General features: G+C 35.8%; 1 protein-coding gene across 22 annotated transcripts in view; it reads left to right on the top strand.

Moving 5' to 3' along the window:
- Positions 1-18,313, top strand: part of ERC1 (ELKS/RAB6-interacting/CAST family member 1) — a 516,922-nt gene that overhangs the window by 121,217 nt on the left and 377,392 nt on the right. For 8 of the 22 annotated variants that reach the window (XR_011439908.1, XR_011439903.1, XM_070270831.1 and 5 more), the window contains 3 exons: positions 433-588; positions 1,849-1,941; positions 4,884-5,051. Coding sequence is in view for 15 of the 22 variants with exons in the window: in XM_070270831.1 (XP_070126932.1) it covers positions 433-588; positions 1,849-1,941; positions 4,884-5,051 (417 nt within the window). In the remaining 7 variants the exon portion in view is untranslated. The remainder of the gene's footprint in view (positions 1-432; positions 589-1,848; positions 1,942-4,883; positions 5,052-18,313) is intronic. The other 14 variants (XR_011439904.1, XR_011439910.1, XM_070270826.1 and 11 more) reach the window with 2 other exon arrangements.

The raw sequence follows: 18,313 nt of genomic DNA, 5'->3' as shown, positions 1-18,313 counted from the left end.
TCTTATTTTTCTCCCCATACCTTTGGGGGCAGAAATAAACCTTTTAGGGGTCACCAAGTAAAATGATAAAATATTATAGCTAGAAAAATTTACTCTTAACATTACAAAATTTCTCCCTAGAAATTTGTGGACTGGGTACAAAGAAACTTTGAGTTTTCCATTGCTTCTACTTTTTTAATTATCTCAACTTTAATTGAAAGGGTGTAGACTGGAAGAAGGGATAGAGGAAAAATCATATTACAGACATGCGTCCTTTTTCTTCCACCCAAATGGCCATACAGGATATATTTTAGAAGCAAGGCATCAGTTGCTAGACAGCAATTTTTCTGGATATTTGTTTATCTTTATTAAATTTAACATCTGTGAGGATCGGGTTGTTCAACTTCTGATTTTTTGTAATACTTTATTGTCGAAATCATCCTTTGTCCTCAGGATTCCAAAATTTCCTCTATGGAGCGTGGGCTCCGAGACTTGGAGGAGGAAATTCAGATGCTGAAATCGAATGGGGCTTTGAGTACTGAAGAAAGGGAGGAAGAAATGAAGCAAATGGAGGTCTATCGGAGCCATTCGAAATTTATGAAAAATAAGGTAATGGTGTGTGATGCTGTAATTTTTAAATGGGGTTTGAAGAATTGATGCATAGTCCTACTTCCTTAGTGATGATGCACTTGATAGTGTTTTATCAGACTTCAGGGAAGAATACTTCTAACATAATTCTTTCAAATGGAACTTTCCCAGAATTAAAGTCAGAATTACTAATGTTGTGTAGTTATTTCAAATTTTCACTTAAGAGAAGATAACCTGTATGAGGCTAAGTATATATCACAGTTTAACATTTTGTATCTATCAGTACTTCTGAGGTGATTTAGTAGGGTTACATCCAGGTGAGTTTTTCTCACTATATGAGACATCAAGTTCTCTACCTCTTGTGAGGTATTTTAAAAGTCAAAATCCTGAGAGGCTGAACCCAGCCTCCCCACCTTTTTCTCTCCTGAAATGACTTAAATAAAATCGTGTTTTCCCTTCAAATATGGTTCCATAAAGGAAAGCCCTTTGCTCTGTGCCTTGGAGAAGATCCATTTGTATCAGGTGTATTGTTTCCCATGTGCACTTCAGGTGTATGTACAGTAAGATAGTTACCAATGAGACGTATCAGTCTGTATTTATAAACGAGGTCACAATATTCCTTCCTTAGATCCAGAGTCATTTAGTTTGATTCTATAGACTATGTAGGCAAATTGGAGGATTCAGTTTATTACAGTTATCAATTTATCAGGTTAGTTTTGGTCTAATTAAAAATCATAATTGTAATCATAAAATATTAGCTAGAAAATAAGTATTCTCCCCAACCCTCATATCCCAATTGCAGTAGTTCCTCAGTTTCTCAGAAGTGAAAACTGTAAAGGAATGACAAAGTTTTAACTGCCTCTCTAGTTTCTGGCTTCTTGCCTTGGTACCCATACCTGGCATATAAATCCGTAGAATATTCCTCTACTATTTTAAGAATCCGTTATCAATGAGTACTGCCAGTTTTGTGTTAATTTTAGAACTTAAAAATTCACATATTCAACTTTCTATTAGTTTGAATTTTTTACTCTAACTTGAGAACAAAATATACTACAGTATAATCTCTGCTCCGATTTGCTGATTAGCACATTCCAGTCCAGTTAAAAAATCCTAAGAAAATAGAGAAACCATCTAGGTTCCTTTGAAAAGGGAATTAGGGGAAAAGATTTGATTGTATTGTATAAGTTATTGTTATTTCCAGTTACTGCTCTGGTTCCAAAGCAGATAAGAAGACGACCTAAGTTGGCACATAAGTAAAAAAGAATAACAATGTCGTGACAGGTAGAGCAACTGAAGGAGGAACTAAGTTCGAAAGAGGCTCAAGGGGAGGAGCTGAAAAAGAGAGCGGCTGGTCTTCAGGCTGAGGTCTTTGCCGTAAGATTTACTCTTTGTGTGCAGTGATCCCACAGTGGGACCCTGCTAGCTGTGGCTTCTGGGTGGCTTACACTTTCATTCTCTGCGGTTGGCAGCTTTGCCCAATACTAGCACTAACCAGCCTGCTCTGCTCTTTAACCGACTCTTGTTCACCAGTTTGACCCATATGTGACTTTGTGTGCAGTGAGCCCTCATGTGTTCTGGAAGCCCTATACCTGGTTCTTTATTGTTGCTTTTGTCATTGTACGGATGGAACTTCAGAGCCTTTTTTTCCTCCCCTCCTTTTCTGTTACTAGATACGCATTGATCTGTATGATTGGTAGTCTCTTTTTCTTCTTACATACAAAATGTTACTTTCTTTAAAACAGATCTATAGAAAGTGATTAGCTTCTTTAGAATTATCTAGTAAATTAGAATTAGCATGAAACTTATTTAAAGTCTCAATCTAGTTCAGTTTTCTGTCTGAAGAACTTAAAATTCCATTTCAGAATAAAATGGTAAATAATAAAATAGCTAACACTTGAGCACATATTATAAACATTTTATAACCTACTAAGGTAGGTATATTATCAACCCCAATTTATAGCTGAGGAAGTTGGGATAACAGGGTAGTGCTTAGGAAACAGAGCTAGTAAGAGGCAGAGTTTGATTTTTACACAAGCAATCTGGTTCCAGAATCTGTGCTGGTAAGCTCTTCACTCTACTGCCCCTATACTAGGCCGTGCACACATTTGTCACACAGTGTCAGAAAAAACTGCTTCTGAAAATAATTGTGGGATAAGACTGGATTGCAACATTAAAAAGAAAAACACTCGTGCTAATTTGTTGTGTTTGCTATTTATGGACCACTTTATAGTATACATATAAAAGTGAAATATTTTTTCTGAAAGGTTCTAATTTGTTTTATTATAACCATGTATCGTCCAGAGAAATTGATCTATAACGTCTTTTTTTTCCTCAGCTACTATGATTCATTTCTTTTTGTGTCAAACAACAGGCTAAGCACATTCCGTACATTATTTTATTTAATATCTAAATAGTACAGTGGCACTGGTTTATTTTCTACATATTGCTGATTAGGAAATCAAGGCTTAGAGAGGTAAAGTAATTACTCAAAGACACACTCATCCTCATGTGTGATTGCCTGCAAAGCTTTGTGCTCCTAACTTTTAAGGAAAATTTGTGCTTTTAAACTCTGCTTTCCATTTACAATATTTTCTTCTCTTAATCTATATGATCAATACAGCATTATTTGAAGATGATGCAGGTGTTGAGGAAACTGAGATTTTGTATTTATTTTTGATCACATGATTAGAGGTAGCTGGAAATTGGAGTTATCTTTAAGCCATAGTTCTTTAGCTGAGGAAGTGGTAACACTTTGAACGAATATTCATTCATACAACAAATGCATTTTTAGTGCATTCTGTATGTTAGGGGTGGAATAATACTAATGTGTGTTTTTCGTTGGTAAGGGGATGTCATGAAAGAGATGCTGCACCATTACAGTACGTGGCAATTCCTGGGTTCATATCTATATTACAGATGAAAATAGCTGCCGTTTACAGTTATCTTCCACTGGTGTTCTTAGTATCCTCTAATACTTTGCATACAGTAAGCACACGTAAATATTTGTTGAATGAATGAATAACTATATCTGTAAATAGAGATTTCATGCATATGAGAAAAATGCTTGTCTTGCTGAAACAGAAGAGTAAATTAGAAATTTATTTTTAGTGCTCCTCAAAAGTCTAATTTTGATTAAGTAAAATTTATTTTGTAATTTTTGACGGGAAATTGTTCTCAAAAGCTTTGTCTCTTATGCCAAAGATTATTACAATTAAAATACTTTAGATAGATTCAATTAAAAAAAAGTGCTTTTCATTTCATCAGTGATACTAAAATTATTGGCTTCTTGTCAAATTTATACTTCCAATAATCAGTCTGTCTTTTAGTGCACAGCTCCCTTGCTAAGGAGTAGACATAATGTGAAAGCAGGTCTGACTTCTCTGTTATTTTGGCTTACATTTAGAATAAAAGACTATTTAAAAAGTTCTTAGAAACACAGTAGAGATGTAAAGGAGATGTTTGAAATAAAATGTTTTCTAAGTTAAGTTGAGAGAAATTTATGGGAGAATGAATGGTACCTATTGATTTGTAGATTACTCTGTCAGAGTAATTCAGATTCAAATTACACATGTAGATTCCTACAGAATGAAATTTTATGAGTTCTTTGTTTGGGTCTTGTTACTTTTAACAGTTTAGTTGATGTGACATGTTGTGGGTGATGTAACTTTGTAGGTGGAATCTTTTTTTAGGTCAGTACCCCTAACTCATCAAAATTATAGGATTTTTTAAAAGTATGTATTTATAATGCCTTGTAACACCAAAAGTGGTTTTTTAAGATCAGGATTTTTGTAAACTTTTGTTTGAGAAGGAAAAAAAATGTAATGGAAAAAGAATACAGCAGCAGCAGCTTTTGGATGTAAATTTAGATAGCAATACCGAGAGGTTCCTTTTTTCTCTTTCTGTATTACGTCTGTACTAATCCCGCTGTATGTTCTGAAGAGGACTGACTTAATAAAATGAAAGCCGTTTTATCCGTACAGTGGTGTTCAGATGCTTACTGCTGTCTCGTAGTCATCTAATTGAATTGGGACTTTTCTCTCTCCATTCCTTTTCTAAAGGATTCAGAAAATGTTTAGGAGACACAATAAATGAAAGTTTATTTAGGAAATGTCCCTAGTAGTTGAATAAGCTTTGTTTGTTTTGTGGGGGTGGCGGTGGTAGTCCAAGATTAGGTGATGCAAAAACGTGAATTATGTCTGCTCGTAAAGTTAATGCTGCATTTAGTTTCATATCTCATGACTGAGATCTGTCACAGATCCAGATCAGCGATGGTTGTTTCGTTTCTTTTTTCCTTACAGCTTTTTCTTTTCTTCTAGATTGGCCAGGTGAAGCAGGAGCTGTCCAGAAAGGACACAGAACTTCTAGCTCTACAGACAAAGCTAGAAACACTCACGAACCAGTTTTCAGACAGCAAGCAACACATTGAAGTGCTGAAGGAGTCCTTGACCGCTAAGGAGCAAAGGGCTGCCATCCTACAGACTGAGGTAACAAGAATTCTGGGGCTTGCAGGGAGGTGATTCCTTGACACCTTTTCATATGTATTATTACCTGTGCTGTGTTTGTTCTGTTCAGGTTTGGGAGATAAGAATAATGTTATGATTAATTCTTTAGCAATGTGATTCAGTTATTGTATTAAAATATAACCATCTTGTTTCTCTTGTTCTTGGACAAAACAAGTTAAATCTGGTGCAGTTTATATGTGTTTTTAGTACTTTGGACTTTCGCTTAGTCTGTACTTCTAAGTATACTTTAAACTAACATGAAATGAAAAGATAGTTGTAAAAAAGAAATCTAAATAAAACTTTTGTTCTCAGCCATCGTAAATCTTCCAGTCATGAATGGCATTGAGCTTGTTACCTTGTGTTTGGATTATTAAATGTTTTTAATTTTTGATATTATTATTATCATTAGTAGTAGCAGAATGGTTAGTAGTAGTAGAATGGTAAGCATACTATGGAATCTAGAAATGTTCTAGATAGATCTCGTTTTGAACTACAGATCATTAGACAATGTATCTTCACATCCTGTTTGAAAAGAAAGTTAGTATTTTGAAAATCTTAGGTTATCCAGTCTGTCAGCCTTTGTTTCAGGTAGGAATACAGTGAATAATTCAGACAGATGAGAATCTATCATATTTACAATGAGATGGAATTGATGACGCTTTTTGGATTTACTGTCCTAATGTAAATATTTTTTAAAGATTGCAGTGAAGTAGGGAATTTAGGTGGGAATATGTAAGTAGTTCTGCTTTATCGAAGAAAAGTAAAGCATAAAGTATAGATTAGTTTTTTCTTTCCTTTTGAAGAAGCAGATCATGCATAAATAAGGGCATAGTTTCATGGAAAAAGGAATGAGGAGTAAAAAGAATGCATAAAGACATCGTAGATCCAGAAGACTGGAATCTTCAACTGAGGAGGAATGAGAAAATGACCAAAACTATTTCATGTAATATTTTATTTTTGTGCACTTTAGGACTTTGTTGAAATGAGAAATTTGGATGATGTATTTGTAATTTTCCTTACAACTTACAGTTTTTCTATTTTGATCGTGTTTCATTTTATCATGATGTCAGCTCCATTCTACCTCAGAGGGATATTTCAGGTATAGATAAGCCTGTGGCTCTGGAGTCATGGTTACTGAGTTTGAACTTCAGCTTAGCACTTACTACCAGGTACATGATCCTGGGCATGTTACTTAACTTTATTGTGCCTCACTTTACACATCTATAAGATGAAGAGAATAGGAGTGCCTACCTCATAAGGCTGTTGTTAGGATTAAACTAGTTTATTCACACCTAGTGCAAAGCGCACGTAAGGTCTTCGGCACGTTAGTTTTTGTCATCATTATAGTTGTAATAAAATCAGCTTATATATGTATAAACTGTTAAGAGAACATAGTTGGTTTTCTTTTCATTGATAAATTTTTTTAGAATGTCTGCTCTTTCATATTTTTATTAAGTTAAATTTAGGTTTATTCAAGGAATTGCAAATAAAAAATTATCTGGAAAGTGTTACCTGCAAAGTTATTAATTTATGGCTTTATTAGAGTTTTTCACTTCAGTAACTGGTATGCATGCAGTACTACAAAAAGATCAGAAGAGGGTGCCAGTGTTTTAGAGGTGAGCCTACTTCCAAGTTTGTGCTACTGTGATAGCTTTGGATGGAGCTGGCAGATGTACGAACCAGAGAACCGGGCAGTTGGTTAATGATAATGCTAATATTTAAAAGCGTGTCACAGTCCAGCAAATGATGTTTTCCCCTTGACAATCCGTCCTTCTCTTTATACCCTTCTCAAATAATGTTCTTATTAGCTTGGTCTCACACAGATGGGCTTGTGATTGGTTTCTTGTACCATAGAGAATAAAGCTGTATTTGTGGTCAACCATTTCTTGAATGGTTCTTATATTTATTTTTGGCCATTGTGGGAATAACTGAATTTCAGTGATTGCTGCTGTAAGTTACTAGGACAACTGCTCAAAGATAACTGTCTCATCCTAAAAGATAATAGTATAAAAGCTGACTTCCTTTTGAATTTGAGATGACTCTGTGAGTGTAATATGCCTATTTATTAGCATTTACTTTTTTTTCCTCAAATTATTCTGGTGGACACTTGGCATGGGTCACTTTTTTCCAAAGCAACTTTCTCATTTAGAGCTCATAAAAGTCAGTTTGAGCCAGCTCTCTGAGTCTCACGTTTCTATAATTTGCTCTTAATTGAGCTTGTCTTCCTCTCTGCAGCTGTACTAGACTCTGATCTAACTCTCAGATCACTAAATTAAGCAAATATGAAAAAGAACGTGGGTCAAGAAGTTTTTTTAAATTTTAAAATTGTTTAAGGAAAAAAAGGATATGGAAAAAGATGTGATTTTCTTCCCGTTTGGATTCAGGGAATGCGGTCATCTTGTGTTGGACAGCACGCAATATCTAGTATCTTTGGAGTTGCTCCTATTTTATGAACATCTCTTTTGGTCTGTTGACCTTCACAGAAGTGGCCTGGACTTAGTGACATAGTGGCCAAGAGCATGGGCTTTGGGGTCTGACCTAGGCTTGAAACACAGCTGTCTACATTTATTTATATGACTTTGGATGAGTTATTTTACTTCTTTAATCCTCCATTTCCTCATTTGTAAATGAGGACAATAATAGTACCAACTTCAAAGGTTAGAATAGATGTTTTAATAGGGCTAGCATAGATGTTTATGTAGCCCTCATCTGAACTTGGAGGGAAGTATTAACTATCAATGGGTTAAGGATTCTTTTAAACACTTTACTGTTTACAAGCACTTTTTCTTTTTAAAGATTGGCACCTGAGCTAATATCTGTTGCCAATCTTCTTTTTTTTGTTTTTTTTTTTCCTTCTTCTCACCAAAGCCCCCCAGTACATAGTTGTATATTCTAGTTGTAGGTCCTTCTGGTTGTGCTGTGTGGGACCTCATCTCAGCATGGCTTGACAAATGGTGCCAGGTCCATGCCCAAGATCCGAACCAGAGACATCCCAGGCTGCTGAAGCACAGCTCTCGAATTCAACCACTCAGCCACGGGTTGGCCCTTGCAAGCGTTTTTATTTGTTCTCTTTTGTTTTATTTGATCCTCAGAGTAATGGTATGCATTAGGCAAGATAAGTATTGTTGTCTTGCTTTTATAGGTGAAAATTATGTAAAGTGTTTAATTAGTACATTACTTTTAATTGGCACTTGGGGCCAATCTCACTAGTGTCCCAGGGACTTTCAAAATTGGTTACAATATTTAAAGGAATTTTTCTGTTTTTTGCCCGCTTTCTTGTTCCTAAACCTTGATGACATACTGTGGACCTCTCATTGAGTTTACTTTCTGGATGAGTTCTCAATGTGCAGAGCAGAGCTCATTTTATTAATAAATTAAAATATGGAGAACTTACCCTCTCAAAGTAGTACCATTTTTTTCTTACTTGCCCAGGACATGAGTTTTGGAATTCTGTTCATTATAGGTGGACATTATCATCCATGTCTTAGTGACGATTACAGGAAGTGGTTCAGGGAATTGGTAGTACAAAGTTAAGAACTGCCCTAGCTCCAAGACTTTCAGGTACTGGAGCTTAGATGCTGTTGCTTGACATGCACCTTCTGCTTGTAATCCCACCCAGTGCCCCAGTATTCTGTCCTCTTTAAGCTACAGTTCTGACTTCCTCAGCATACTTAGAGTTAATAATACATTCTTAGAGCTAAAGTGCATTTGGATCATGTAGCCTTTCCATAATTTAAAAAGCATATATGATAATATCTAATGTTGAATGCTTTTTATATACTATGTAGGTTGCATATACTTTCATTCGTTTTCTCTGTTAATCCTCACAATAAACTTCTAAGAAATAAAAAATTGTTCTAACATTTTATACATGGGCATACTGAAATTTAGAGAGATTGAGGTTGCATGACTTATTGCCTGATTACCTGGGATTCAGAACTTGATCAATTAAAACTCCAAAACTTATGTTCTTGATCATAATGCTGTAATGCCTCCCTGTGAGGAATCTGAGGTGCAGACAGAGTAAGTGGCATGCTGAAGGCCTATGCGACTGCTTGGTATTAGTTTTGAGACTAGAACCTGTCTTTTCTGACTCTGCTGATTATGGAATGCTGTAGAGACCCTGACTCTTGTTCGATTGGTAGGTTGAGGACTAGCTACAAAGAAAGGTGGGGAGAAAAGGAATCAATTCATGTTAGCAGAGATGAGAAAAGGATATAGCCTAGAATTTAGGATAATGGAGATACATAGCTTTAGAAAAAGAGAGACATGCTTTCATCACATGAGATTATGAAAGAAGAAAAAGATTTATTGATTGATTCCTTCATTCATTCTAGCAGTTATTTGCAGATACCTGCTAAGGACTCTTCTGCCCACTGGGGATACAGTGGTGAATAAAACAGAAAGGCTGATGATCTCTCTCCCATACCAAACTGTGGAGATAACACAGAAGTGAGGGAAGTTGAAGAAATTTGCATAAAAATTATACAATAGGAAATGGTTGAGGGGTAAGTGTGTGTATGTGTATGAAACAGCTGCTCAGAGTGAAAGAGCACTGGGTGCTGTGGAATGATATGCGATATTTTTCAGGTGCTTCTTCTGTCTCAGGTTGTTATTGGTATATCATTGCCCCATCAGCACTGTGAACTGTGAACAGTGCGTAGCCCTGTGAGTTATGGGTTAGTGGAGGGGGCGGGTGCTGCAGGGTAACGTTGGTGTGCTATTCAAGCCAACTTGTGAAGGCAGACTGACCAGCTTCTGAATGCCCTCTCCTCTCTCCACATCCTCTCTATCCCTTAGGTAGAAGATAGCTTTAGAAAAAGAGCTTTGGAAGAGCAGAGGTTCAGGTTATTAATTACTCCAGAGGCTCTCTGATCTGAGGGGCTTGCTTCCTGCCACTGTTAGTTACCGCATTCCAAATGGTGAGTTGGCACTGCCCACAGTGATGGTGGGACAGTGTCTTGTTTGTGGAGATGTAGATAATGATAAGCTTAAGAAATTGACAGGAAAATATAAGTGTAAGTATGTCTGTTAATACTCCAGGAGAATAAAAATGGAATGTAGAAGTCTCAGACCATCAGTATAAAACTCAGTTTATCCAGTGAAGAATGGAACAGATGGCGGGGAAAAAAAGCCCAAGATGGTATATAGACAGCATGAAAAAAGTTGGCTGAAATAAATATGAATAATGGGAAAGGCAATAAATGCAAATGAGTTAAGTTTAGATCAAAATACAAATCTCAGTTGGGCTAAAAAGTAGGATACTGATAAATATTTTCACAAGAGTTAAACATAAGACAAAAAGAAACAGCAAAATTAAAAGTAAAAGGATAGAAAAAATTTAAAGATAAAAGGTATATCAGGAAGATATGACCCCCCTAAATTTGTTTTAACATTAAATTATCTTTTAAGGCAAAGAAATTGTAAAACACACAGAGCAATGTTATATGCTGATAAAAGGAACAATAGATCAGGAAACAGAATGATTGTGAACATTTATGCGTCTAACAATATGCTTTTAAGTGTTTAAAACAACAGTGGGGAGAGATAGACAAATTGTCAATTGCAGTTGGTTATTTGAACATAGTCCTTTCAGAATTTGATGAAACAAAGGTGAACAACAATTTAGAAGATTTTGATAATATTCGTAAGCTCAAACTAATAGGTATGTATATAGAATCTTGCACTAACAAATAGAGAATAAGCAGTATTTTCAAGAACTGAGTGAACACTCATAAAAACCAACCCAAGTACTAGGTCACAGAGGAAACTTCAAAATTCCCAAGAGTCAAAGTCACATGGACTGTGTTCTCTGACACCTAATGCAGCAAAATTAGAAATCAGTAATAAAGAATTGCACCAAAACCAAAATAAGCTTGGAATCTGAAAATGTCCTGTTGAATGACACCTGGGTTAAAGTCGAAATAAAAAATTTTAGAAGTGAGTGACAGTGAAACACTATATGTCAAAATGTATGGAATTCTGTATTCCATACATTTACTATTTTCTAGTAAAAAGAAAAATCTATGGGATATAACTAAAGTTGTATTTAGATGGAAATGTCTAGTTTTTAACATATTAGAAAACAAGAAATCATGAAAGCACATAAGCTAAGCATTCAAATCAGGAAACCAGGAAAAAAGCAACAGAATTAAATCCAAAAGAACAATAAGATGGAGAGTAATAGATGTTAAATTAGAAATCAATGGAGTATAGGATAAAACCAAACCAAACCAAGAGTTAGTTATTTGAAAAAGGTTAATCAGATAGGAAGATATTTTACAGAATAATAATGGAAAAGTAACTAGTATCACACAGTTTAAAAACAATACAGTTATAAACAGTAATATTCTAATAAACTTGAAAAGCTAGAAGAAAGAAATACGTATATGGAAAATATGACAAAGTAGGTTAAGGGAGAATAGAAAACATGAGCAACGTGAGATCAATCGTTATAGATTTAAAAATAAACCTCAATCCTATCTCCCTCCCAAATCGTAAGGCCCAGATGGCTTTCCAGTAGAGTTCTGTCAACATCCAAAAATACATAATCATTTTTGTATTCAAGTTGTTCCAAAAAGTAGAAAAAGCAAAAAAGCCCAAGACTCTACAAAAGAATATGAGGAAAAACAAATTGAGCGATATACTGTATCAATAGATGGTGTGGGCTGGCCCGGTGGCGCAGCGGTTAAGTTCACATGTTCCGTTTCGGCGGCCCGGGGTTTGCCAGTTCGGATCCTGGGTGCGGACATGGTACTGCTTAGCAAGCCATGCTGTGGTAGGCGTCCCACATATAAAGTAGAGGAAGATGGGCATGGATGTTAGCTCAGGGCCAGTCTTCCTCAGCAAAAAGAGGAGGATTGGCAGCAGTTAGCTTAGGGCTAATCTTGCTCAAAAAAAAAAAAAAAGCAATTATAAAGAAAAAATAGATATAATTTAATACTGTAGGGACATCAATTCTCCCTAGGTTAGTATAATTTTTTTTTGCAGCTCCAATGAAAATAACCAGCAGTATTTCTTTGGGAACTCATTTGATTTTAAACTTTTCATGAATGAGTCACAAAAAGATATATGAATTTACTTATATGAGATACCTTGAGAAGTCAACTTCATAGAGATAGAAGTAAAATTGTGGTTGCTCTGGGCTGGGGAAGGGCAGAGGGAGAGTTGTTTAAGGGGTACAGAGTTTTAGTTTGGCAAGATGAAAAGAGTTCTGGAGAATGGTTGTACAACAACGTGAATGTACTGAACTCAATTGAACTGTACACTTAAAATGGTTAAGATGGCAAATTTTATGTGTATTTTACCATAGTTAAAACTTTTAAAAAATTTTATGGACAAATAAAGCTATTCTAACATTAAAGTGAGGAAAAAGAAAAGATGAGAGACTTGCCCTGTTAGGTCTGAGAATATAGTACAGAGCCGTAAACCAAACCAAATCATACAACCCAGAACAGTGTAGTACCAGCTCAGGAAAGGGCAGCTAGACCACTGAGAAACAATAGAGAAGTTGAAATCAGAGACATGTATATGGAGGGGGTATCATAAACTAGTGTGAATTAAGCAATTGTTAGAAAATGGACATACTATATGATGAAGAAAGTTGGCCACCTACGTCATGTCAGATAAAACAGTGAATTCCACATTGATTAAGGACCTCAGTGTGAAAGAGAAAACTGTAAAGCTAATCAACAAAAATGTTAACATTTTAGGTAGGATATCTTAAATGACTCCATCAAATTTAAATATTTCTGTTCTAGAAAGAACACCATTGACAAAGTTAACAAATGGGTCACTGATTGGGAGAAGATATTTTCACTGCCTCCCAAAATATTAAGGATTGAGGTGTAGAATAAAACAAGATGCTTGCAAATCATAAGGAAAAGATCAAGACTATAGGGAGAGAGAAAAGGATTTGAATAGGCAGTTAACAGACAAGGAAACCTAAGTGATTAACAAATACAGCTCGAGATCCTCAATCTGACTAGTAAAGGGAGAAATCCAAATTTCAAAGACAATGAAACATGACATTCCATTCATTGAATTGACAAAAATTAGAAAATGAAATAATATTCAGTGCTTGTAAGGATTTGGGCTAACAGGAACATAGGCAGTATAGTTGGTCTCCGTAATCCCACTCTTGGATATATTCCCCAGAGAAAATTTCCCACTGGTCCCCAAGAGGACATGTATAAGGATGTTCACTTTAGAACAGGGATTTGAAGGCAGCCAAAGGGCTTGTTACCAGGGGAGTTGGATAAGTAAAACACAGTGGATGTGTACCATGGAATACCATGTAAAAGTCAACAGCAATGATCTAGATAGAATTATTCATAGAACCATGGATATATATTTTTTAAAAGAAACAGAATGAGGGATATAGCATTCATATAAATTGAAAACACATCTGTATGTGAACAGAAGCCTCTGTATTTCTAAGATGTGTGCATATTTAAGAACATATTAAACACATTAAAATGTCTGCGTATTAAAGGGGAATGGATATTGGATACATTCGAAGACCCCCAGTGGACACCTGAAACCGCTGCTAGAACCAGACTTTGTACAGTTATGCACTGCACGACAACTGTTTAGTCAGTGATGGACTGCATATACGACCATGGTCCCATAAGATTAGTACCATATAGCCTTGGTGTGTAGTAGGCTATACCACCTAGGTTTGTGTAAGTGCACTCTATGATGTTCACACAAGGACAAAATCACTTAGTGACGCATTTCTTAGAATGTATCCCTATTGTTAAGCAATGCATGGCTGTATATATACCATGTTTTTTCCTATACATACATACCTATGATAAAGTTTAACTTATAAATTAGGTACAATAAAAGATTAAAAACAATAATTAAGAATAAAATAGAACAATTATGACAATATATTGTAATAAAAGTTATTGTAGATCTTAGTAACTTCATACGATTTTTTTCTTTCCTTATTAGGTCAAGAACTTTCACCTTTTCACTTAAAGGAAGCACTTTATAGCTTCTCTTTGGCATGTCTGAATTGCCTGCATCACTACTCTTGCGCTTGTCAGCCATTATTAAGTAAAATAAGTGTTACTTGAACACAAGCACTGCAATACCATGACAGTTGATCTGATAACAGAGAAAGCTGTTAAGTGACTGTTGGGCTGGTAGTTGGACAAAGGGATGATTTACTTCCTGGGTGGGATGACATGAGATTTCATTAACACTGCTCAGGATGGTGCACAATTTAAAACTTATGAATTGTTTATTTCTGGAATTTTCCATTTAATATTTTTGGGCTGTGATTAACTGCAGGTAACTTAAACTGCAGAAGGCAAAACCACAGATAAGGGGGGACTACTATAAAATAAAACAACAGTAGAACTCTGCATGGATCAGTGATAGTTTTAAGTGAATGGAGGAATCAGAGAAATTTAGTTCTTTAGTTCTTCTCTGAGTTTATACTTTTTGTTCCTCAATTTCCTCATCTGTGAGAAGAATAATAGCATTACCTCATAGACTGTTATGAGAATTAAATGAGTTATATGTACAGAGAGCACTCAGTAAATATTAACTATTATTATTATTAAATACGTGAAGAAAGGATTTAAAACATGAACAAAGAGCAAAACACTAAATAGTACCAGGCAGGTTATAAAAGAGCAATACAGGGTTTTAGACATGAAACATATAACAACTAAAATGAAAAACTCAATACGTTAAACTGCAGATTAGAGAGAACTGCAGGGACAATTAGTGAATTGGAAGATAGATCTAATGAGATACTATCCAGAGAGCAATAGGACAGATCAAAAGATAGAAATTACTAAAGAGAAGTCTGTGGAAATAGAAGTCTATGGGAGTTTCAAAAGGAGAGGATAGAGGAAATTGGTGGCTATTTTAAAAGAGAGAATTGCTGAGCAGTTTTATGACTTGTTGATAGTAATGGACCTTCAGTTCAGGAGCAAATAATTCTTGAGCAGGAAAATATCCACACCTAAATACATCATAACAAAACCATAGATAAACTGATCTTAAAAGCTGCCAGAGAGAAAAGACAGTTAACCGACAAAGGACTGACAATTAGGCCAGCAGCAGACTTTTAAACAGCAGCAACAAGAGTGAGAATATAGTAGAGTAAAATCTTCAAAGTTCAGTGAAAGACGTTGGCAGTTCATAATCCTATAACTAGCTAAACTCTCATTCATCAGTGGAGGTAGAATAAAGATATTTTTTCAGACTAACACAAACTGAGAGAGTTTACTACTCATGGATCCACAGAGAAAGATCGACTAAAGAGAAAAATTGTATCTGGGAGGAAGGAGTGAGATGCAAGAAAGAATAGTAGAAAAAGGACGTTAATATGACAAGTAGGAAAAAATAATCAAATACCAATATAAGAGTCTGGCACAGGCCTAACAACAATAGTGCTGTTAAAACAAAAACTCCAAAATCAATTGAAGTTTATGCAATAAAATGAAGACATTTGGAGAAAGATCATAAAAGGAAGAGCTTATTGGTTGCTTCTACTTGTTAGAATAATGTTGCTAGATGATAGAGCAGCCTAAATTCTGCCTCCAGATTGTTTTGTCTTCCCCATCAAGATGAACATCAAAGGACTGAGAAGGGTAGGGTGTATATTTCAACAGTGGAAACATGAAAATGAAGCCCATGCTGTGTGAAAAGAGAAATTATAAGAAAGCATGCAAGAGATCTGCAACCTTGCTGCTCACGGTGAGGTTCAAAGAGCAGCAACGTAGGCTCACCTAAGAGCTTGTTAGAAACACAAAATCTTGAGCCCTACTTCAGACCTCCTGAATCACAGTTTGCATTTTAACAATTTCTTCAGTTTGAGAAGTGCTATAAAATTTTTTGTCTTTGGTTGAGACAGTTTAAATCCCATGTGCAAATAAAAATCACTGATGTGTTACTGATCATCGTGGAGGAATCAGGAAGATACAAGAGGTTTCTGAGCTTGGCTTTGAGTAAGTGTCATTTATTAATTTTGTGTGTGTGAGGAAGACTGGCCCTGAGCTAACATCTCTTGCCAATCTTCCTCTTTTTGCCTGAGGAATATTTCTGCTGAGCTAACAACTGTGCCAATCTTCTATTTTATGTGGGATGCCACCACAGTGTGGCTTGATGAGTGATGCTAGGTCCATGCCCAGGATCCGAACCTGTGACCCTGGGCCGCTTAAGCAGAGTGCACGAACTTAACCACTACGCCACTGGGCCAGCCCCTGAGCAAGTGTCATTTTGATTTTCAAAGCAGGGAAGAAAGAGGATTGCCAAATCTATGCAAAACCTGATCTTTTTCCTAAGGTGCAGTTTTAGAATGGAATGTTGGAGGACCTTGAAGTAGAAGTGTGATCACTAAAAGTCAGCATTAAAACTGGATCATCTCAGGCTCATTTTATATTCTTTGGTAGGATTTCTAGTCTGGAAGACCAGGAATATGTGGGAGATATAGTAGATGTATGCATCTTCAAGGCGTTGGCAAGGCAATGTAAATAAGATGGAGAAATGTAAGCGGATAAGGTGATAATTAGGTTTCTTCGTGGCTGTCAATTGACTTTTCCCAAAAGATGGTATTTAATGATGTATGTTAACCTACATCTGACTTTCTGGTAGTATCTTGTATCTCTAACCTTGACTCTTGTTAAATATTTTTTATTAATGAATTGGATGGGAAAAAATATGGGGTAGGGGTGGGTAACATGCATGTTAGATTAGAAATTCAGCATTCCAAAAGAACTTTAAAACAGAATAATAGGCTAAATCAAGCAGGATAAAATTTTAATAGGATGACTGTAAAAATCTTTATTTTTCTATCCTTCCACAAAAAAACCAAAAAAGCAAAACAAAACAGTCTACTTTAAGTGATCCTTCAATATCTGTAAAGCGGCTGCCAAACTCACTTTGCCAAGAAAACCTTACAAAAAACCAAAAACTTTATGCATTCTTAGGTTGTTTTAGAAGTGTCTAGAAATAAGGATGACATCTAAAATACTGAGTTCTGGATGCAGTGATTTAAGGGACATCGGCACATTTAGGCATGTTTAGACGCAGAGTCTGAAACCGTGGAATATCAAGGAACAGCTGAGTGATAGCTTGGAAAAGAAGTGGTCTTGGGAGTACATGGTCTTCAGCTTGTATCTGAATGGCTGTTATGGAAGAGAGTCTGGCCTAAGAGGTCGAACTTGGGCCAAGGATAAAACTATAGAAAGACACGATTTTTTTTACTTCAAAGTAAGAGAGAGCTTTTTACTATACTTGTTAAAAGCAGAGTGTGGGCAGCTTCTAGAGAGGAACTTTGCACCTGTTTTTTATTGGCGGTGTTCAAATAAATACTAGAGATTCCTGTGTAAAAGGGATATTGTATAAAGTGATTCAGACTTTATGTGAGATTGAAACAAGTGACCGTTAAGATTTCTTCAAATGTGGAAATTCTCTCTTTGTGATTCCAAGGGTTTTCACATAGAGAGAGCTGTAAGGCTTAGTTGATCTTAGTTCTGATAGTAGAATGAGGAAGTGTTACAGATGTATTGGCTTAGAGGGGCCAAGGAGAAGAACTAGTTTGACTGACTGTCTTGCTTTATGGGATTTGCAGAGACCAAGAGTATTAACATTTCTCTTAGGGCTGCATACCTGAATACAGCTTATTACAATATACTTTATGTAACTATTATTGTGTCTTCTTTTTCTGTTATGAATTTTCAAGGGCAAATAGGTGGAGATGATATTGACATTGGTTTTTTAGATTTATATTTGCAGTCTTTATTTTTATTTTTAGTACACAAAGTACAAATAAACTGTGTACTGTGGAATGGTGCATCTCTACCCCTGGCCTTTTCGATGTTTTTCTGAGTTCTTCAGCTTTTTGTCTGGTATGACACGTCAGAGCTCCATGCAGTTTGTTGCCTCAAAGCCTTTTAAAAAGATTTACTTGTGTACACTGTGAGTCCCATGGCCCAGTGCCCTTCATTCGGCCTCCTTTCCAGATGGGAACAATGGGAAATGTGGTGATAGGAAATTATACATAGTGATCTTGGGCAAGTCACTTAGTTTGGGCTTTGATTTCCTCACCTTAAAATTAGGAATTTAGATGATTTAATTTTAAAAAAATTTATGAAATACTGCCAAATACAGGAAAAATGCAGAAAATAATATAATAGACACGACTCATTTAATTTACATTAATGTTTGACCATATTAGGTGATCTTTAAAGATCCTTTAAAAGAAAAGGTTCTAGGGGCTG

Source organism: Equus caballus, chromosome 6, assembly GCF_041296265.1.
Source record: "Equus caballus isolate H_3958 breed thoroughbred chromosome 6, TB-T2T, whole genome shotgun sequence".
NCBI classification, from domain to species: Eukaryota; Metazoa; Chordata; class Mammalia; order Perissodactyla; family Equidae; genus Equus; species Equus caballus.
Note: the sequence above shows the minus strand (reverse complement) of the source record. Positions and strands in the feature narration are given on the sequence as shown.